Raw genomic sequence first — 22,435 nt, forward strand, 5'->3', positions numbered from 1 at the left:
AATGTCCATCTCAGAGAACATTTTTTAAAAGGGTGCAAAATTGGAAAGATTCTACATTTCTTTATATAAATTTTGTTACATTCATATATGATGCATGTATATATTCATTCACATTTCAATGTTAATGATAGAATGTTGAATTCAAATAGCTTGTATGTCATGGAATCAACAAAATACAACTACCCCCAATATGGATGCATCTCACATACATATCTGAGTAAATGAAGTCAGTTACAAAAATATGTTGTATATGATTGTATTCATATAGAGTACCTAAATAGCTAAAACAATCTATTCTATGAGAAGTCAATATAATGTTTATCTTTTGGGGAGATAGTGACTGAAAGAGAGCAGAAAGGGGATATCTGGGAGGCTGGTAATGTGTTTGCCCTGATAATGGTTCTGATTACATGAATATATTGGTGAAAACATCTAGCAAATGACAGAAGCCAAGGTTTGCATGTGCTATGCTCTAGGGAGGGGCAGGAAAAGATATAAATGAGGTGTTACATAATATAAATACTTTAAATAACTCTCCTTGGCCTGATTTTATGTTCTCATAGTAGAGAACATAAATAAAATAACCAGTTTATTATCCCTTATCTCTTCATTCAACAGTCAATAATTGAGAATTTACTACGTAGCACGATGAGTTTTAGTTCATAAAGTGAGAAAACCAGCAGGTCACTGCTGTCATGGAACTTATATTCCATAGGGAAAATAAACAATAAACATCCTAACAGTCCATTAAAAATTAAAACATATCAGGTAGTGTTAAAAGCTATAAGAGAATTTTGTAAAGAAAGATATTATGGTGAGTGAGTTGCTGCTTAAGGCTGGGTTGACAGGGATAGCTGAAGTGATATTTAAACAGATCTGAAAAAGAGTCAGCCATGAAAAATCAGGTAGAGGAGACAGAAACATCAAATAAAAAATGACTTCTGGCTTTGAAAGCAGGCAGCTGGGTGGGTCAGTGTGGCTGTTTGTGTAGGAGAGCAGGAAGAGTGGCAGGCTGACACAGCAGGGCAGGGAGGGGCTGCATTTCTCAAGTGTGAAATAAGTTTTTAGCTGCTTTGAATGAGTCAGGCCTTGATATTTTTGAAACTGATTTGAAAGATAAAAATAAAGCCTGTGCAGGTGTAAACAGGGCCGTAGAGGAAAATGGGATTGGAGAAGTATGCTAGGCGGAAGTAAATTCATACAAAATTTGAATCAACCTAAATAGAGGCTGAAGGCTAATTGGGAGTTTAATTAAGAGGACATGTTAAGCCAAACTTTGTTATTGCAATAAAAATGAGGATATAGTTCAAGATGCCCTTTCCTCACTAGATGGGATAACTCAGCATTCCTATCAAGAGGTATATTATTATATTCCTGTGATTTAAATTCATAAAGTAAGGTTGTTACTGGTACTTTTTTGGTGGTCCTTTTGCCAGCTCTGGGATTGATACCTTATGACTGATACTCTGGAGAAGACACATTTCATGCTTTCATTTAACAAATATTCACTGAGCAATATGATAGGCATTGGTAATATGATGATAGGAGATTGTCTCCTGCCCTCAGGAAGCTCACTATCTGGAGGGAGATAAGTAGAATAAATTAAAATGCAAAAGTTTGTGTTACCCCAGAGGTAAGAATGAGGTGATGTTGTTAGTATAGGTAGCTAGATATTAATAAAGGAAGGGAGCAAAGGGGATCAGATATTATTAAGCATAATAAACTTGGGATCTGAATTAGATAATAAACTTGCTTTACTGGAAAGTTATAGCTTCACACATTTCCCAGGGCATTCTCCATCCTTAGGACCTAATTACCCAAGGCAGGCAGGAAGGATCATTCCAGGGAGGAATAAAAACAGCAGGGGACACTCCTCTGCTGGGCACATGCCAAGTGGAAGTCAAGACAGTGCAGGGGGAGGTAATTTTACTTTAAGGCATGAGCAGTAGGAACTAAGATGGCTTCTACAGAAGCCTGTCCATCTAGCCTGGGGAAAGGATTGGATTGGATAAGGGACACAGAATCCCAGAAGGTCAGGGAAATAGATTGGTTAGGGGTGACCACATCAGAAGCCCATGAAAGATTGGGAAGTTGACTGGTTAGCTTGAAATGACACTTCTTCCCAATCCCAAGATAATACAACCCAAGCTTAACAAAGCTCTCTTCTGTCTTTCCCTCTCTTACACACGCTTACCACACTCATCCCATTTGCTCGTGTGTTTTCTCTCCATAGCAGCCATGTGGCCCTGGAGCCCAGGTCCAACCACCTTGGGCACACAGCCAGCCAGAGTATAGCTGGGAGCACAGACAGCTACCTGGATGAGGACAGAGACATAGACAGAGGCCCTATTTCTCAGGCTGATGAAGACAGGTCTGAACTTTTTCCATGGTGGGATGGATGGAGATGGAATAGTGGGAACCCGTGGGCAGTCCTTTGATTTTGCTTCTACAATGAGTCTTACCATATAACCTCAACCTCCCACATGTTAGTCTCTCAAAATGCGTTCCCTGTTACCCTCTTAAAGCACTCCATTTCCACCAGCAGCATAGTGCGAGGAATTTAATCCCGTCAGAGGGGGACTGGGAGAGTTAAGAAATACTTCCCATGGAAGTGACACCTCTTTTAAGAGCTGAAGGATGAGCATGAATCATCCATGTGACTACAGGACTTGAAAGTGGAGGGGTGGTGGCAAGAGGCTTTCCTGGAAATGAAAAGCACCTCACAGCCTAAGAATGAGAGATCCTGTGTCATAGTGAGAGAGGTTGGCTTAGTGGGCATGAGATCTATGCATTTGTACAGAACCCCATGCTTAGAGGGTCCCTATACTTGGATTAATACTTTGCTGTTGCCATCTTGAAATTCTTATTAATTTTGAACATGGAGTGTCATTTCAACACTGACTATGACAATGTAATCATTCAGTTATTTTTCTGAATCTTACTAATTCACTATTAACTACTAGATGCAGTCCTAGAAATAGATCTAAACCAATGCCTGACCTGGAGGGGAGAGCCCATTACTGAGACCCACATGAGCATTGGACTGAAGTATCTGGGAGGGTAATTATAACCAGGCTGGTAGGCTTTAGTAGAGCTGGGGTTGGGGGTGGGGTGGGAAGGACACAAGGAAAATCTAGCTGTTGTGAATTATCTCTATTGCCAACACCCAATTTTAGGCATTTATTTCCCTCTCAGTAAAAGGCCAGGTGTCCTACACTTACCCCTTTTCTTCATGTTCCCCAGGTTCACCTGTACATTCATAGCTACTAGCTATGTGCTACTAGCTACTAGCTTTAGTGGCTGAGTAGGTGCCAGCCCACTAAAGGAAATCATGTGCAAACAGACCTTCTACAGCTCTGTGTCCAAATGCCCTACTGCACAGCTTGTTTTCCAAAGATTGCTATGAGAGTACTCAACCACACCAGTAGTTGGGGGTCTCCTACTTATTTTTTCTTCCCTTGCTTCTTTACTACTTCCAATTTCAAACACAGGGCCCTTTTTGTCAATCCTGCTAATCATACCAAATTAATTATGTCAGGTCAAAAAGTCTGTTTTATGTTTACATGGTAAAAGTGACCCCAGGACTTGGTTTATATGGCTTTCATTTTTGTTTACTTCCAAACCTTTAAATAATTCCTGCTAAGGTTATAATAGATAAGGAAGCAAATGATGGATGCTGATCTTTTGCCTCTCAGGTTCCTCAGGGATTTGAATTATGGTGGTGAAACTCTCTGTGCAAAGTGAGGTGACCACTAATTGGAAGAGCAGGTAACCATATGCTGGTAATCTTGGACTCCTAAGTCCACCTACTGCATGAATGAAAATTCTCTGGGCACCATGCTCTGTGTTTCATTTTGTTTGCATCTTTAGGGTCTCTGTAGGCCTGGCCCTGGCTGACCATGTGAACCTGCTCTTCCCAACCTACATTCTCTCTTTAATTGATCTCATTCATTACTATGGTTGTGACTTATAGACTATGACTCAGTGATAATTAAACATTTTTAAAATTTTAGTTTTCTTTTTTATCTGAAATATATCTGATTATACTGAACTGGAGTAAGAGAGATAGGTTTGACAGGTGGTAGCTGATTTTTTTGCTAGTAGTTCCATGTCAATGAATTGCAGTGAACTTGACCTTGTTTATATTACACATAGTAGTGCATAACTGGAAACTTTGGATGAATGCAGTAACATTAAATTACACCTAAAACTTCTAAGACCAAATTCATTTTTATTCAAGTAGAGTTTATTTGCTTTCTTACACTTGTATTTGACTATTCACGTAATTTTTAACATTTTTATGAAATTTGAAGTACTACTGTAGACAGCTGTTCTACCAGATAATACACAACCTGATATTAATGTAAAAAAGGTTTTTATTCATCATTTTTTCTGATAAACAAAACAATGAGTCAATAAACTGATTAAATTTTAGTACTGACTTACAATTTTTCAAATACCCCTGGATGTTTGTACTTATTATCCCTTCTAGAACTGCTACAATTATTTGTATGACTTCATGATCACACAGGATAAATTTAAAATTCAGAAATATTCTTCACTTCTGTTGTTGATGTGTTGTAAAACCTTGTTCTAGGTCTGCTTGAATTTTTTTTCTTGTTTGAGATACAAATGGTGACACTTCAAATAATACTAACAATTACTACAGACCCAACCACTAACAACACCAAAGAAGAAATGTTAATTCCAGAATTAGGATGATTTTCATCAGGACTCGGATTTCCATTGGGGCCTGGATTTGGAGGAATGTCATCAGGGTTTGCCTGAGGAATAAACAAAGCTACTTGTGCAATGTTGGATACTTTTGATGTCAAATTGCTTTTATCCACACTTTGAATGGCAATGAATATGTGGGTTGCATTTTCTTCTGAGATATTTCCTGGTTTAAATGCAAAGTTTTCCTGGGAGTTGGCCTCATTTGGTGACAGCTCAGTAGTGTTTACTTGCAGGGCATCATCAAAATTGTCTCTTAGTTCCAGGATATTTCCACTTATTCTTATGATATACTGTTGAACTGAGAAAAAAAAAACATGTAAATGAAGTTTAGAAACTAGAGCACACCATGTTAAATTCCTTTTTGATTCACTTTCCTCAAAATATTGTTTAGTGAGGCCAAGTTTGTACTCATATCCAAAGGCTTACTAATGTTTCAATATAAGCAGAAGTATCATTTTTAAACTTTGCCATTGCTACCTTCTTTGTTTGAAAGTGAGACCAATTAAAATGTGTCATATTTGATTGATTGAAAAATATATGATTATAAAATTAATAGATGACTGAATTATCAATGAAAAATTGTTCTCTTCCCATCCACCCTTTTACCGCTGCTTTTGCATAAGCATCTTCCGCTTAGTCAATGCCACATAACACTTCATCCTTACCTTTTCCAACATCGAAATCATCTCCTGGTGCTGTCCATGTCAGCCTGATCACAGCCCCATCAAGTGTGGCCTCCAGGTCTGTGATTTGACTTGGTGGGTACATGTCAGGCAAAGGAGTTGCTGAAACATTTGAAACCACAAATGCACCTCCAGATGCTGTCCTGGTGAAACTCTCCAAGTTTGTTTGAATATCCTCATCAATTTCAGGTCTTGGTGGATTCTTTTCAATTTCCCCTGCATTAAAAGTTTCCTTGGTTACAACGAGCACAACCTATTAGTATTTTCAAATTAATTCCCATCCCATTAATTCCCATCCTCTGCTTTTATATATGTGTGTATAGTATATATACTACATATAATATGTAGGATATGGTGTATACTATATATATGGTATTATATATTAAATATAGTATATATAATATATACAAAGAATGAGGCAAATGTAAGTTTACAGTTATGAGTATGTGAAACAAATTTATTCTTGCAGTATTTATTAATTATTGTATTATTTCCCATATGAAGAGCTGTAACCCTACTTTAGCCCCTCCATATATGTATTCACATAACATTTTACTAAGTCTGGTAACAAAGTTATAAGCATCCCTTTGGTTGGAGAATTTGTTTTCTTTAGCATCCTGCCTAGGATATTATAGAATATAAATGGATACGGACCAAGCTTCCCTGAATGGGAATAATGTTATACAATTCAATATGTGCTTTTTTTTTTAAAAGAGGAGTTTCTTTATTTCTCATCTTCTCTTTAAGCTGGGAATAAGCCTGGGGAAATTACTACCCGCTCCCTTCTAAACACTTGTGCCAGTTTCTTCCTTCCTCCCTGTAGCAGGTGCTAAGGCACAAATACTTCAGGTTATATTCCAATTGTTAATAGAAAACCCCTAAAAGTCACAAGATAAGAGAAAAGACAAGGGAAAATTAACAAGAATTGCTTTCTTAATTGTTATCACCACTTTGCTCAATACATATTTTCTTTTGACTTAGTAAAAATATTCAAAATAAATGTTTACCCATTTATGTATTTTTTACGTAATCTGAAGGATAAATTTCACCACTGGTATATGCTTAGGTACATAACAAATTAGCCTATTTTCTTTACCCTTAGTTGGAAATCTGGCATGTTATTATTGCTACAGGTAGGAGCTCCAAATGAATACAATGGCTGACATTTATTGAATGCTTACTACATGACAGACATTGTACCACAGCATAGGTTAATTTGAAGGCAAACCCCAGTATGACTGAGACCTTCATTCCAGAAATGGGAAAAGCTATACTTTGAGTTGTAAAATGTTTGAAGTCTTAATCATGTCAACTCACGATTATTCCAGCCAGCACTGGGTTTCAGAGATCATGAGTTACTCACCATCCACTACCCAGCCTGGTATATATGCGGCTCTGTTTGGTGGATGCCTTAAGTTTCGTGTGACGGCGTTTGCTCCTCCATGAGCCCGTATTTTAAAGCTATATCTGCCATTTACTGAATAAGCTGTAAAATATCTGGAGTAGACGCCATCATTCTTGAAAGTATCAGCACCTTGTTATAGAAATGAAGGAGTAAATTATTAGTGTAAAGAAAGAGACATGTATTCATTTTTTAGAGTCAAGCACACGGCCTTTGTAAGCCTATTGCCTAGATTGGGCTCCCCATTTTGTGACTGACCCCTTGGGGAATATTTCCATTACACTCTATCAACCAGTATATTGTTAAATTGATATCCTTGAGTTATGATCTATAGATTTACATATAACACATGTATAAATTATATATTATTTTGTAATATACATGCTACACAAATATACACACTGATACTGATGTGTGCATAATAAATACCTTCACTTTATCAACTTATATGCAGGTTATTGTAGTACTCTTAGGATTTCTCAGCCAAGTGGTTGGTTTGCAGCTCTTACTTTATCTAAACACAATTATGTCATCTGTGTTCAAGTCAGAAGGCTCTCCACTAGAGAGAAAGTATATTAGCATAAGACTTAATTCTCACTATAATCACCTATAAATTACTTGTTTTGACATAATCTCTACTACTCCTTTTTTTTTATCCTCACTTCTTGCTCTTTGATCCATGAACTTCATGGTTCCTGATAGTGGAAAGACCCATCTTTTATTAGAATAAACTATTGGGGGACTTTAGGAGAACTGTATGTATCACAAGTATATTTCTTGGTATTACAAGTACTGAATTTATTGGTTAAATTGCAAACACAGTCCTCAGGGCATTAACATTCTAAGACAGAGGCTCTTGAAAAGAGGTCCTTGGACCCACAGCATCTGCACCTCCCTGGATTGTATTAGAAATGCAAATTTGTTAGACTTTCTAGAAAAAGGCCCAGCATGATGTGTTATAACAATTCTCCAGGTGGTTCCTTTGTTAGCTGAAGTTTAAAAGCCCTGCTTTAAGTCATTGACAATGACCAATATATCCTTAGGTAAAGGCATTCCAAATAGGCTGAGTAACCACCTGGTAAAATCTTGAGAAATTACAAGATACCTGTAAGTTTTAATGGCATGAAAGGGATAAGGGAAAAGGAAGAATTAGAGGAGAGTTGAGGAAAATACTGTCATATCAGGTGAAGTCACTGAGGTGAACCAAAGAATAATTTTACCTTCTAAGTTTTTCAAAGGGCCAACTCTTGCTGATGATAGGATTATTAATTGACTGAATTAATTACATTGTGCATGATACTGAAATTCTGTGATAATTTAGATGTCTATCAGACTGGTTTTTCCCTTACTCACTCACCTCTCAAAAGATGGTTCAGTTGCCAGAATAAACCAGAGTCTATGGAAAAGGTCTTCAAGCACCACTCATCCATAGAGACCATGGAGACAGCATGGCCAATGCTGTGTCTTGTTTCTTGCCAGTCAGACCTGGCAGGAAAGTGTATCTGATGCCCTTGTGGTGTCCCCTCTTCTCTTGTGGCAGTTCTCCCTGCCCTTGGGCCTCAGTTTCCAGGATTATATGTGTAGTTTGGAATTACTCTTGCCTGTCCTTGGTTCTTTGCTGGGGACCCAGGTTCTACCACTTAACCACTTATGGCTGTTGAGCTTCACTCTCTCTGGCCAAACTTGATGATGTGCCCCTAAGAAACACTTGTTCAGAATTCTTGATGCTGTCCTCAGTTGCTTGAATGAGACCTTTCTATTTGGTGATAGACATTGATAGTCTCGATGACAAACAATAATGTTGACAAATAACATGTACTGAGTGTTATTATGTACAAGACATTTGCTAATCCCTTTGTAGGTTTTACCCAGATAGAATTTCCTGCTGGTTCTGCTGATCATCTATAATCTGCATCATTTCTCTTGGTGTCTCTCACTCCCCCACACTGCCACTGTACCCATAGCATATTTTGAGTTATGAAAATATAAGCTTATTCTTTAAAAAAAACCCTGTAAGTTACCTGCACCATTATCCAAAAGTTCTAAAACTTCTGTTTTTCCACTATTTGATTCGATGAGTGCAGTCACATTGGCTCCAAGAATGGGTATATTCCCTTGTAGAATTTCCGCATAAACAATCATTGGGCTGGGGAAGCTGTTTGAGTCTTTATTCATTTTAGCATTCACTGTGATTGGAGGCACAGAAGAATTTGCAGCCCGAGAATTTACTGTTATAGTTAATGTTTCTGGGTTTGTTTTGGCTTGAATGCTGTAAGTCCAAACACCCACCTAAAAATTCAATGGAAATATAGTAAGTATCCAAGATCAAACTATTTTCTGCATGTCCATGATTCAACTCTAAAATAAATCTTAGAAATGTGATGCAGAATAAACAAGATTTTGAGATTTCTTTTGAGGTTTTTTTGAGGTAAAAAGATGAAAGTTGAGGTGATGTGGACAGGGCATCCTGGCTATTGTCATGCATGGTGTCCAAACCTTGTGAAATCTTAGCTGGGGAAAGTAAGTTTCAAAAAGTTTGTGGTGGTTTTGGTTTTATTTTTTGACCTCAGATTTCACAGATTCTATGATAGAGCTAATAAGGAATGACTACCTGCACACCAAGTTTCACAGACTCCCTGCATTGCCTCCTCAAGGTTATTCTTAGTTTACCTACATTTTTCCCTTGTTCCTTCCTTCTAATGTATAAGTTGCTTTCCTCCTCTTCTTGCCCCCATAATTTTCAGGACCATACCAGCATAGAAAGTACATTATATTTTATCTTAATTTTGAAGATGACACAAGTATTGGTACTCATATGTATGATATTAAATAATATATTTTAAGCTATGAAACAGATTTGTGTGGGAATCAAAAAGCTCAATGCTTACCTTTGCAGTTCCTGGAACACTGAGATAGGCCATTTTGGAGCCTTGGTCCACTGTGAAATTTCCCATTGATGTTCCAGTGGGATCCCAGAGAGAAATGATGGGATACTGTCCTTTCCACGTGATGAGGAAAAATGTGTCCTTTCCCACAGTGCTATCAATTATTACAGTTCCATTCATCCAAATATCATTGCTGAGTGTTAATCCCTTACTTTCAAGCTGTATAAATATATATTTAAAAATTAATGACTGGAGAGAAGAGTAATTTTATTCTTTATCGTTTTTAAAACACAGTTTTTAATTTTTGGCCTGGTGTGAGAACAAGCTTATATAGGCCATACCTCCTTAGGCTTGTGACTTGTCTGAAAGCTGACTGGGCTATGACAGTTATTAGGTAGGAGGTATGGAAACATAGGGTCTGAGGGAAGGACAGAGGATAATAAAAGCATTAGAACAGGAGAATATGTTTTACAGTTGGAGACATGGCCATATTATTTTTTCTCAAATGTTTCATAAACACCCACCTGAGCCTTTAGAATTAAAGGGTGCTAAAAGTCAAAGAAGAATTAGCTGTAGGATGTGAGTGTGTGTGTGTGTGTGTGTGTGTGTGTGTGTGTGTGTGTGTATGAATTGCCCTCAATTTACCCAACTTCTTGATGACCTAAAGGAAAAGACTTATTGATGGTGGCTACAATATTTGAGCAGAGACCCAGTAAGGCCAGGACTAGCAATTCCTGGGTCCAGCACTCAAGGATATTTTTTTCTGGTGTGAAATCCTCAAATAATTTTTTGCACATTTAAGAGTGAGTAACCCTTGACAATAAACAAGTCCAAGAGGAGTGCAAAGAGGGCAAAATGATGTTTATGAAGGTTTCAATCTTGAGAAGCAAACATTAGAACCTTTCTCTGAGAGGAGCCTCAAAGAAAGTTTCTCATGTCTTTGTGGATGGCTCTTCGTCAAGCACAGCAGACTTTATCTACTGACCAAGAAGGTGCTTTCCATAGATGTGTCATTTCAGAAAATGATGGGGAATTTCAGTTCTGCTCCAACCCAGTCTTTAGCCAAATATACCTCCATATCAGTGCTGAGAGAAGAGAGTGAATTCTACCATTGAAACGTCATTGCAGTGACAAAAACCCCAGTCCTGTGTTAGGTAGACATGTCTTTGAGTGGACAAAGTGTTATTATCCAGTTAAGTCTGAAAGTGAGTGACTTTTTTAGACTCTCCATCAGGAAAGTGTAGGAAAGTTAGAAGCCTTTGGCTACATAGTAGTAGGGAAAATAGCTGAGTAAAGAGTGAGATGCACCCTCTCCTGTGTATTCTGGCTGCCATTTTAAGTGAGGGGAACAAAACCTTTCTGCCCCTTCCCTACAGTGTATGAAGTATATCTAAAAAGCTTTGGGCACTTCCTCTTTGCAAATGTCTCTTCCATGGTGAGTTTCCACATCCTGCTCTTATATTTAAAATTTCTTTGGAATATTCCATTTTAATGTCCCACTGTCCACTAAAAATGACTAAATTCTAAACAGAACACAAAATAATATCCTCACAATCAATTTTTCCTCTTTACTTGTCAATTTTAGACAGTAGTAGCATTGTTTTGTAAGACAACCAGAGTGAAACCCTCAGAAATTAGTTTTATTCTCCTTCAGTTTATTCCCCCATACACTGCCAGGCTGGATCCCAAACCACTCTTTAATCTGTTTGCCATGTAAAGCTACAAACCAGATCTCTATATCAATCTTCTCATAGAATCCTAATCCTGCGTTTTATAATCTATGTGCTCTTCATTGTTGGAGACTAGTGGAAAATAGGTTTTTTTTAGGTGATCATGTCAAGTTTTAATGTAGGCAGTGATCTAAAAATGGGAAGATGGAAGGTAAGTCTTCACATATGGTGACATGACAGACTTGGTGGGAACTGATATGGATAAAAACAGAATTTTGGAAAAAACACTGTCAAGGAAATAGACTGTGTTGACATTTCACATGAGCCATGAATAAAGAATTGAAGCTTAGTCAGAGATTTTGAGTCTAAGTAACAGAAAATGAGGGTGTTATTTAAATCTGGATGAAAACAGAAGTTGAGTTCAGAGGAGAGGTGAATAAAATAGAAAGCCAGTGAAAAGAGTGGTCAAAGACATTAAGGCAACCCCTAAATTTTTAGATGTGTAATGATTATTCATTCTATTTCTTCAGATAAATTTCTTTCCAAGATACTTTTCTTCCAATTGCAAACCATGTTCTTGAATTAATTCATCTAATTTCAATTTATTTCACAGCAATGTAGGGTGTGAGAAATCTTAGAAGTATGGTAGTTTTTTAAGCATTCACAGAAAAGTGGATGCTATATTATAGGACAAAGTCTAGTTTTTAATGGAAAAATTTAACATTTTGATGTTATCCTGCAACCCAACACTATGTGAGAAGAAAAAGAAAAAATGTCTGCTATTTTACTACTTACTTCATTATTTTACTATTTAATTTGGCCATATCTAAAGAATAATTTGTATTTTATACTTAAGTTTTCGTTTAATTAACAAGTTACTTTGTGAAATATACAGAACTCAAAACTTGTAACAACCAAGGTAATTTTCTTGTTTATGACTAAATGCAAACACAAAAACCTGAGGAATAGGAACTCAGACCTGAAGAGACTTCTGGGAAGTGGCGGTGTTTCCAGATGCAAGGGTCCCAAAAGCATCAATGAGGCCATTGTTCACAGCGTTATCTGAGGCAAGAAAATGTCTTCCTCCTAAAATGTAAATACATTAAGTAGGCTGCTCTCTAATAAGTACTTACCACAACTTAGTAAGTTTAAGGTAATGGTAAATAAAACAATAGTTTTAGTATATATTATTAAAATATAACCAAACCAGATAGAGGTAAAGAATAACTCTAAAATATTAACTTGAAAGTATGATAATCAGAAAGTGTAAGCTACCTTTATACTTCACTTATAGAAATCTCAGGTGGTTGAAATGCATTAAATAATCATAGAATCTAAAGAAAAGATGTTATAATTCCATATATTAAAGCTCTCAGACTTCACACAGTCCCTTTGAAGAATTCCTCATTTTTACTTTATGATACAGTTCTTAACAGTGCTGGCTTTGAGATTTTCCAGCCACAGTGGGTCAGAATCAGAAAACTTGGATGGTTAAAGAGCTGCTATATCGAGGTAGCCTGACAACAGCTGGTAATGAGGGGAGAGAAACGCAGTAAGCAATGGAGACAAATCTCCAAAAGTAGTACTTTGGAGGGCTAATTGGGACAGAAATAAAGTTTACAAAGGCCATGAAAGCACTTTGAATCTATGGGAGTTTGTACAAGTAAGCATTTAAAAAGCAAGTGTATGTTTGGTAGCATTAGAAACCAACTCAATATACAGGGTGGGGCAAAAGTAGGTTTACAGTTGTCCATATGGAAAATAATGCAATAATTAATAAATAATAATACAGAAGTAAACTGTATGTTTCACGTACTCCTAAGTATTCCCAACTGTAAACCTACTTTTGCCCTGTAATAATTGATATCAAAAAGTTTTATATTGTGTATTCTCTACTATATTTAAGAAGGCACTGAAAACATGTAATCCATTTTTATCATTAGTGTTGGTATCTAAGATAATAGCTGCCAGAGTAAATGTTTATCTAGAACCTTTTTGTTATTTAGATCTGTTCAGCCTGAGCCTCTGTTAATCTTAATTTCCCCCCTACACCTGCAGCCTAAGTAAACTTTGGTCTCCAGGATTTCTTACTACCCCTCCATGTGCCTTGCATCGTCCTTGCAACATGACTTTTCTACTCATGACCTGATCATCTGTTCTACCCCTTTTCCTCCAGAGGAATTCAATGCCTTGTTCAAGGCCCAGCTCAGAGGTCACCTGGCCTCTCCTTTCATGCCTTCTTTCCCTGATTTATACAACCCTGGGAGAATTAATGGCTTCCTCTGCTCACATAGGGCTTGTCTCATAGATAGTCCCCCTGTTATGCAGGAATGTTATCTGATTATGCTATCTGATTAGCAGATTTATTAGTCACTCTAGTCTGCTGGACTCTGAGCACCTTGCAAACAGAGATCAGGTCTGGTTTAATTCTGGTCCCTAGCTCCTGGCACAGTGCCTTCAGAGCTCAAAAGAAGTTAAGTTGTCAGTCTCTACACTTACACACTGCTATTAAAGGACTGGCATATACAGGCCATATTTTACCTGTTATTTCGCTCATCTGTGTGACTGCTGCATCAGCATCTGGTCCCAAAGCAATCAAATGAATGATGGCTCCACTTTTTGACACTTCATCAACACAACTTTTTGCAGTGTTATCCTCCCCGTCGGTCAGCAGCACTATTTCAGACCCATCTGTTTGGGAGTACTTTTTTCCAATTACCTAATCAGAGCATAAATACAAAATATTCCTAGGTGAAATAGACTTACAGGAAATTAGAAAAAGATGTACAGAGAAAATAAATAAAAATGTGCAGAAAAAAGGGATAGCTTGTATTTTCAAATTATAGAATCTGCAATCAACAACCCCTAAGGGAAGTTAAACATGATTGTATTTTCTGTCCATCTGCTACAGAGAATATTTGCTCAAGTGAAGTTTCATGGGAGCGGGGCTTTGGAACACCCTACTTGGGTTAAATAACAATGACATCTCAGTCTGGGGAAGTCAGGTCAACCAGGCACTAAAAATGTAATTGCAGAGTAGCGTTAAATATTTCTCATTTCTTTGACCAGACCTTGTGTGACAAGCCTTCAGTATATAAAATCTGTTGCATAACAGCTAAATGTATTATGAAACCACTTGAATATTAAAAAAATCTTAATGGTTTCAAATTAGGGAACCCTCAGTATGCTTATAGAAAAAGGATATAGAAAGTTCTAAACAGGTCAAGGTTAAGAATCTTGTTATGTAACTTTTATTTTATATCTAAAAGTAACAAGCACAAAACTAGGTGTATTGGTGGTGCTCAGAGGATACATGAATTAGATGGAATTCTGTTTGTGCCTTGAACCCCTTTCCTAGAAAGCCAAACAGTTTACACTCATATTTCTGAATCTAGGCTCCTGTGAAAAAAGGATAAAGAGAATTTGTCACAGGATAGCAATTATATTTTATCTTCTCTGACAGGTTTAATTGGTAGTGGCTTCTTCGCATACCAGTTAGAGAAATTCAGTGCAGGCCAAGTGGAAAAACTGATGGATTTATCAGTGACATCCATGAGGTTGGAGTGGAGGTGTGTGGATTTGCAAAAAAGGGTTTGCTGTGTGAAAATCCCTAACAAACTGCGACTGAGAAATGGGAAATGCTTTTATATATTTACGGCATCACCATCACATTCTCCCTGCACATTTCATTGCAAAATCAAGATCCAAAGAATAAGCAGATTTCTCTTTTTTTCACCTTTTCCTTTCTTGTATTAGTTATTCACTAAGCACTTAATATGTGTTAGTCACTGTTTTGGCTGCTGGGGATTCAACAGGACTACATGGCTCCTGCATTCCTGGCAAGGATGGAATGAAATTTTAAAATATTTACTGAATCATCAGAGAAATGAAAATTAAAGCCACAATGAGATACCATCTCACACCTGTCAGAATGGCTGTCATCAATAAATCAAACAACAAGCGATGGTGAGGATATGGACAAAGGGGAACCCTTTTGTGCTATTGCAGGGAATGCAGACTGATGCAGCCACTGTGGAAAGCAGTATGGAGATACCCTAAAAAACTAAAAATGGATTTGCCTTTTGACCCAGCAGTCCCACTTATAGAAATATATCCAAAGGAACCCAAAATGCTGATTCAAAAGAATATAAGTACCCCTGTGTCCATTGCAGCATTATTTACAATTGTCAAGACATGGAAACAGCCCAAGCGTCCATCAATAGATGAGTGGACAAAATAACTATAGGACATTTGCACAATGGAATACCAGTCCACCATAAAAGAGAAGAAAATTTTACCTTTTGTGACAATATGGATGAACCTGGAGAACGTATGCTAAGTGAAATAGAGGAAGTCAGAGAAAGACAAATACCATATGATTTCACTCATATGTGGAATCTAATGAACAAACTGAACTAACCAGCGAAATAGCGACAGACTCATAGATGGAGAGCAGGATGACAGCTAGTGGGGAGGGGGAGGTAAGATGGTGGAGAAATGGAGCAAAAAAGAAAAAGGAATCATGGACATGGACAACAGTGGGGTGATTGCTGAGGGAAGTGGAATGTAAGAGGACTAAAAGGTAATATAAAAAATGCAATAAAGATTACATTAAAATATTTATGGAGATAGAGGTGACAGACTGAGGAGAGAAAAGACTAGTGGCAAAGAGAATATATTCTGTCATTTAAGAGTAACAACACAGTGTTATAGTGCTATATGGTGCTATACTGCTATTCTGAAGTACTTGCTAAGTGTTAAATGTATTTTATACAATGTGTAATTCAAGTTCAAGCTCCCAGTCTGTCCCTAGACCACTATCCTACTACCGTTCTTACTCCCTACAGTTTATTTTATACAGGGCAACCAGAGTCATCTTCTTAATACATGAATTGATGATCAGTCTCTGATACTTAAAACCCTTCAGTAACTTTTTGTTGTGCTTAAAATAAAATAAAAACCTCTTATATTTTTTAAGCTTTGAAATATCTAGACATTATCTACCTGCCAACTACATTTTGCACCCCCTCATTTGTCAAACTCCAGTGCCATTAGCTTTATAAATTTGTAGAATAATCCAGTTCTTTTCTTAAGGGACTTTGCACTTGCCTCTCTGCCCAAACTGACTGCCCTTTCTCATCCTTCAAATCATAGCTTAATGGTTACCCTTCAGAGAAGGTCTCAGTGGCCCCTCCACCTAAAGTAGGCAGTGCCCCTGCTTCCCCAGTTACTCTGTCTCATCACTCTGTTTGGTTTCCTTACAACACTGTCTTCACAACCTACCATTATTGTTTTTATTCACTTATTTATTTATGTATTTTCAATTCCTTTCTGAAATCACATGCACCACAAGAACAGAGAGGCTTTGCTTGGCACATAAGTATATGTTGAATAAACTATATGTTTGCCCCTTACTTCCTACTATAAATATATCTTGAATAAATTAAAACATGAAAAACCCTATGTGCTAGCTTTTATTACCCCATTTGACCAATGAGGTAAGCATGATTCTTCAAAGATGAAGAATCATGCTTCGTGCTGCAAGCCTAGTAAGTGATCATTGGAGTTTTCACCTAGGACTTCATGCTAGGAAGCTACACTAAAATGTTATACAATTTATAAGGGAGAGAGATTTAATAGTTGTGGGAACAGCAGGAAATGCTACAAGAAGCAGCGAGGATTTTGAAGAATTGGTAGAATCTTAGCTTGTGAAGATGGAAAGAAGAAACATCTTAGGGAGAGGAATTGCCTGGTTAAAGGCACGGAGGCTGTTAGTACGTGGTGGGCTTGGACCACAATGTGCGTGGAAAATTGGTTAGAGCATAGAGCACCAGAAAGGGAGCAATGAGAAAAAAGGCTGGAAAGAGAGATGAGAGCAGTTTTACTGAGGGGGTAAGAGACTTTTGAGTAACATCAGACTGAAGAATTCAGACTTAACCTTATTGCCTGTGAGGGGAGAGTAAAGATTTCTGAGCAGGAAAATGACACATTTACATTAATTATAAGCTCAAGATGAAAATTTGGAAAAAATAAGATTTATGATAATAGATGTCAATTATATATTTACTATGTAATATAATTGTTCTCATATCTGAATATATTCCATTTAATTCCCATAATTTCCTATGAGGTAGACATTCTTATGTGATCATATTCTGTAGATAAGGCATTGAGGTGCTAAAAGCGTTGCCTAAGATCACATAGCTGGGAAATAGCAGTCAGTACTGTGATGTCAGAACTCATGTTCTCACCTGTGTTCCTTACCCCATGACTAACAGTCCCTGCTACATCTGCCTTAATAGGTAAGCATCTTATTGTCATAATTGAATGTCACAGAAAGTAAAATGGAGATTGGCCCAAGGGGGAATCTTACCATATAACTTGTTTCATTGCCTTAAATGTTGATGACTTTTGCTGCCCAATCACAGCTATTTAACTAACATTTATTGACCACTGACTATTGTAAGGTCAAAAAAACAAAAAATCATATACACACACACACAACAAAGAAACAAACAAAAAAACAATGTCCCTGACTTCACTGGACTTACACTGAGTGGCATTTTTATAGTACTATATTCACCCATCAGTTTATTCACTGAGTCACTGACCCATTAAGCAAGTCAAGTGAATTAGTTATGCTAAAATTAGTGAGCAGGTATGGGCAGCAGGAATAATAGAAAAATGTCCCAATAATAAAAAAACAAACAGCGCTGGCTGATGTTGCTCAGGTCATGGGGCGTTGCACTGCAAAGTGAAAGGTGGCTGTTCTAATTCCCGGTCAGCACACAGGCCTGGGATGTGGATCAGAGGTAAGTTGGGGCACATAGGAGAGGCAACTGATGTTTTCTCTCACATCGATGCTTTTCTCCCTCTCTTTTCTCCCTCCCTTCCCCTCTCATTAAAAATAAATTAGTAAAATCTTTTAAAAAATTCAAACAAATTATAGAAGCAGTATGAATTTCACCTGAAATGCTGATTGAATTCCAGAGCAGATGGAAGTTCCCCCATCAGCTGCTGTAGGCAAGAGATTTGAGAGCATTTCTCTTTCCTTGGTGCTTATTATTTGGATCAGCTCTCTTTTAATGGAGGCACTACTATCAAAGTGCACCATCCCCACCCAGGTTCCATTTCCAATAATCTGCAGCAGGAACTTTGCAGCTTGATTCATTCGATTTAGGCGATCAGAACCCTGAATGAACAAGGCAAGAAAAACAACCAAGTGGTTTTGACAGGAAAATAGTAGCAGTTTACATAAAGTGAGTAAACAGAAGCTGTTAAGAATTTCATGTTATTAGTCATTTCTCTTATTGGTAATTGGTATTATTAAAGAAAGGAATTTTAAATTGATAACATTTTAAAAATATAGTTATGTGCATTATGAAAACATATAGTATATTAAGGAACACAGGCTTTTAACTAGCAGAGATTCTTGGCTACTTAGCTCTCAAACTGCAGGTGCAGGTTCAGGGGCTGGCTTGGAATTGCAGGGTGATGATTCACACCTTAGAGACTTCCTAAGTACTGCTCCAGTATGAAGATGAAACCACTTCCTAGGTCCCAGGTATCAAACCACACTATCAGGATTCCACCTAGAGACTAAAATTTCCCATCCATTGGAGACTAAACAATTTGAAAGTTAAAACCTTCTTGAGCTGCAGCTAAATTCTGAGAGGCCCCCATTCCTACCTCTTCTGCTCCTAACCTCTCCCTGCCATTTCTCCTCTAATGGATTAATCGGAATTGGTTCTCTGGTAACCCACTAAGACTCACATCCCTCTTACCTAGGTGCATGCCCAGATGTAAGTCTCTTCATACGTTTGTCTTTTTCCAGTTCCTCAGCACCAACTTATCTGTAGTACCTCCCCTTAACACATGCCCAAATTCCCTTCTGAACTCCCTAGATCCAGATCATAGTGAGAGACTTCTACATCCCCATCTTTGAGGGCTCTCTCTGTCACTTTGTTTTACCTTTAAACTTGCACTTGTCATTTCTCCCCAATGATATTTCTATGTGCTGGTGCTTAGCACTGATGCTCTTCTGAAACCCTGTGCTATTGTGGATTATTCTCTGCCCTTTTGAGTATCCACACAATCCCCCATTTGTCGAATATATTGTTTCTGATCTTCAGCATGCTCAGTTCTATCTCAAATGTGTCATCCTTCTGGATGCCTTATCACATTATGTCTGCTCTTTTTGTAGGCCATTTATTTCAGTAATTATATATTGAGCACCTATATGTGGTAGATCTCACTTGAGACAAAAGGGAGACAAAGATGAGAAAGGCATGGTTTCAGGTAGTAAAGGACTGGTTCCTAGAGGATATGGTTCCAAGTCCTAGAGGGGTGCCTCATCTAGTGGCAGACAAATGTGTAATTTCAATATATACACAGTAATAGAGGTTTGCACAGTTCATTGTGGGAGAGCAGCAGAGGGCCTTCAGCCCAGCCTGGAAGGCCAGTCCCTCTCCTGGAGGAGCTGGGTGCCTGTACCAAATCTTGAAGGAGTGTGAGTGAACCAAGTGATGTGGAAGGGAAGTTTTTGCAATGCAACTGTGAACACTTCAAGGGTATGGATCTCTATTGCTGGAGCCTAGAACCATGCCATTTACTGAATGACAGTGGAAGGAATGAGTGGCTAAATCTGACCATGTTTTCCTTATAGTGATGCTTTTTGTTGTATCTCTGATCATTAAGAGGTCCTTTAATAGATGATAAAGCAGACTGACTCTGAAAGGAGTTCAGCAATCCACTTTGTCCTCATGTCTGTCAAGTATTTCCAGTAGGTAAAGGGGGCAGAGGAGAAAACACTTCAATATTTCAATCTATGTTCCAATCTTCTAACTAAATCTTTACTAATGGGCCTAAAAGTCCTCCTATGTAAACCCTCCATTTTCTGGAAGAAAGAAAGAGACCCTCAGCTTCGGACTTTTAAACTCTATTGCCATCCTTTTTTCATTACAATAGTCACTGGCCATTCTGAGGTCCTGATCCCAGGACATGATGGGACTTATGCCACCATGCAGTTTAACAACCCAGGTGAAGGCAGTGTTCTGGGTGTTCTTAGGCATTTACTCCCTAAGTAGGCGGTGGGGGGACCCACCCCCTGCCCACTAGTAACTATATCTAGGAAAAATGGGCCCATGACTTACTGTATGAACTTACCCCCATGCTTCCAGATTTATCAAGAACTAGGCATACAGTTCTTTCTCTGGCCTGCAGCAGTGAGAAGACAGGTGGAGAGGGTGATCTCGTCATAGGTGTGGAGTTTTTTATGTCCTCAGAATTGCTGATTACCTCCCAGGTGCTTCTGTAACCACACTTTTCATTTTGTAGGCTTGGAGCTTCTCGGTTGTGGTTTTTTTCATTACAGAATTCAACAACCTTGAAGGTTAATAAAATGAAAATAATAAGTTTTATATAGAATGCATTTAAAATTTGACTGAAAAGTTGATAAAAATAAACACATCTGATCTGCAAATATGCTGTTTATTTAATGCAATATAATTCATTGAGGAATCAGATAATAAATAGTAAGGTGGATTTTCAATAATAGTAATAATAAGTAACACTAATTGAGTGCTTACTATGTGCCAGTCAATGTTCAAAGAATTCTATATCAAGACATCTAATTGTTCAGGTCACCTGCACAGATATTTTGCAAACAGGGTAACATGTACTTGGATTATAAATATACAATATGAAGTATGACATACTTACAGAATCAATACCTTGCATAAACATTATGGATGTCTTTTCAGTCTGATATTTATCAGGGAAGAATTGACAATCTTTTTCAAACAGTTTTGTCTTAGAATCAATTCTGCATCTATTAAGTATACAACTGTTTCCTTGACACTTATAAACTCTATTCATACCAGTAATACCTGTGGAACACCTGCAAATAGGTAACAGTTAGTCTTTGAGGCAATCTAACCATTAACATTTTTAAAAATCTTGTGTTTCTCTATTCACAAGGATCCTTACATCAAGATTTTTGTTTTTATTTGTCTGCAAAATTTAAGGATTTCTACTGGGGTTGTTTTCCAAGAAATTTCAGAGGGAAATTTTAAGTGGTATCTCCAGCATATGCAATGGCTGAGTTAACTTCTGAGATTAAAGTTGCTGCTGCCCTACTTACACAAATGGCTGGAGGGTCCCCTTTTCCTAACAGCTCTCCTGGTAGCCTTGTGGTAGTAAATGCCTCACAGGCATCTGGGCAAGGCAACTTGTGAAACCATTTACTCTTGGTACCACCTTAGCTTCTTCTTCATAGGTTATTTTCAAAGAAGATATTTCCAAAAGAATGTGATGTGACATAACTACAAGTGTTTTGATTAGTCAAGAAGCATTTTTATCCAAAGTGAAATACGGCCTGAAGGAAAGACTGAGGTACTGCCTAGGACAGTACAGAATGGTGGAGGCATTCTAGACATATGTTTTATTGCATGGAACTGCAATTATGTCCATGTTGCATGGATATAACAAACATGCTGGGATGTGAATACATCCCATCTTTTCCATGTGTTTCCAGTTGATATTTAAGAAACAGTGACTAGCTTTTTATACAGTGATTTAGGGAGGCTGCTACATATATGTTTGCTCCTACTACCCTAAAACTCAGTGAATATAATGTCATCTATATTAACAATCATGATGAATGTTCTGCAGTAGAAACTAGACATTCAGAGGGAACGTGATGTAAACAAATGTAATCAATGTAACACTCTTTAGAATCTGTGTCCTGAAACTGGTGCTATGAGCTGATAAAAGGCCTTCATTGAAATCATGTATCTTTGAGTTTGTGCATTTTTAATAAGTCCCCAGCTCCAGTGGGGCATCTAAGATTGATTAAATTGATGGCACACAATTTTAGATAGATTTCTCCTACCCATTCAGCTCTCTTGACCTCAGAACTGAAATGATTGCTTTTTATTAACTGTGACATTAGGTTGGTATTTTAAAGTAACTTTTATAAATCCTAAGAAATCCCTGTTGGGTCCTTGAAGCTGGTTGATTCCATTTACAGCTTCAGCGTAAATGAGTTGTGGCAGCCAT

The 22,435-nt window shown here is 37.6% G+C and overlaps 1 protein-coding gene across 2 annotated transcripts in view; it reads right to left on the reverse strand.

The window, feature by feature from the left end:
* Window positions 1-4,214: 4,214 nt before the first annotated feature.
* The window catches only part of LOC123816510 (calcium-activated chloride channel regulator 4-like), a 43,065-nt gene continuing 24,844 nt past the window's right edge, over window positions 4,215-22,435 (reverse strand). For both annotated transcript variants that reach the window (XM_045835513.1, XM_045835514.1), the window contains exons 5-14: window positions 21,098-21,275; window positions 20,543-20,761; window positions 18,345-18,569; window positions 13,919-14,096; window positions 12,357-12,463; window positions 9,711-9,926; window positions 8,844-9,111; window positions 6,784-6,954; window positions 5,403-5,636; window positions 4,215-5,035 (exon numbers count right to left, since the gene is read on the reverse strand). In XM_045835513.1, the coding sequence (XP_045691469.1) occupies window positions 4,644-5,035; window positions 5,403-5,636; window positions 6,784-6,954; window positions 8,844-9,111; window positions 9,711-9,926; window positions 12,357-12,463; window positions 13,919-14,096; window positions 18,345-18,569; window positions 20,543-20,761; window positions 21,098-21,275 (2,188 nt within the window). In that variant the 3' untranslated portion in view covers window positions 4,215-4,643. The remainder of the gene's footprint in view (window positions 5,036-5,402; window positions 5,637-6,783; window positions 6,955-8,843; window positions 9,112-9,710; window positions 9,927-12,356; window positions 12,464-13,918; window positions 14,097-18,344; window positions 18,570-20,542; window positions 20,762-21,097; window positions 21,276-22,435) is intronic.

This window comes from Phyllostomus hastatus, unplaced genomic scaffold (assembly GCF_019186645.2).
Source record: "Phyllostomus hastatus isolate PE091 unplaced genomic scaffold, TTU_PhHast_1.1 phas_contig_209, whole genome shotgun sequence".
In the NCBI taxonomy this organism is placed as follows: domain Eukaryota; kingdom Metazoa; phylum Chordata; class Mammalia; order Chiroptera; family Phyllostomidae; genus Phyllostomus; species Phyllostomus hastatus.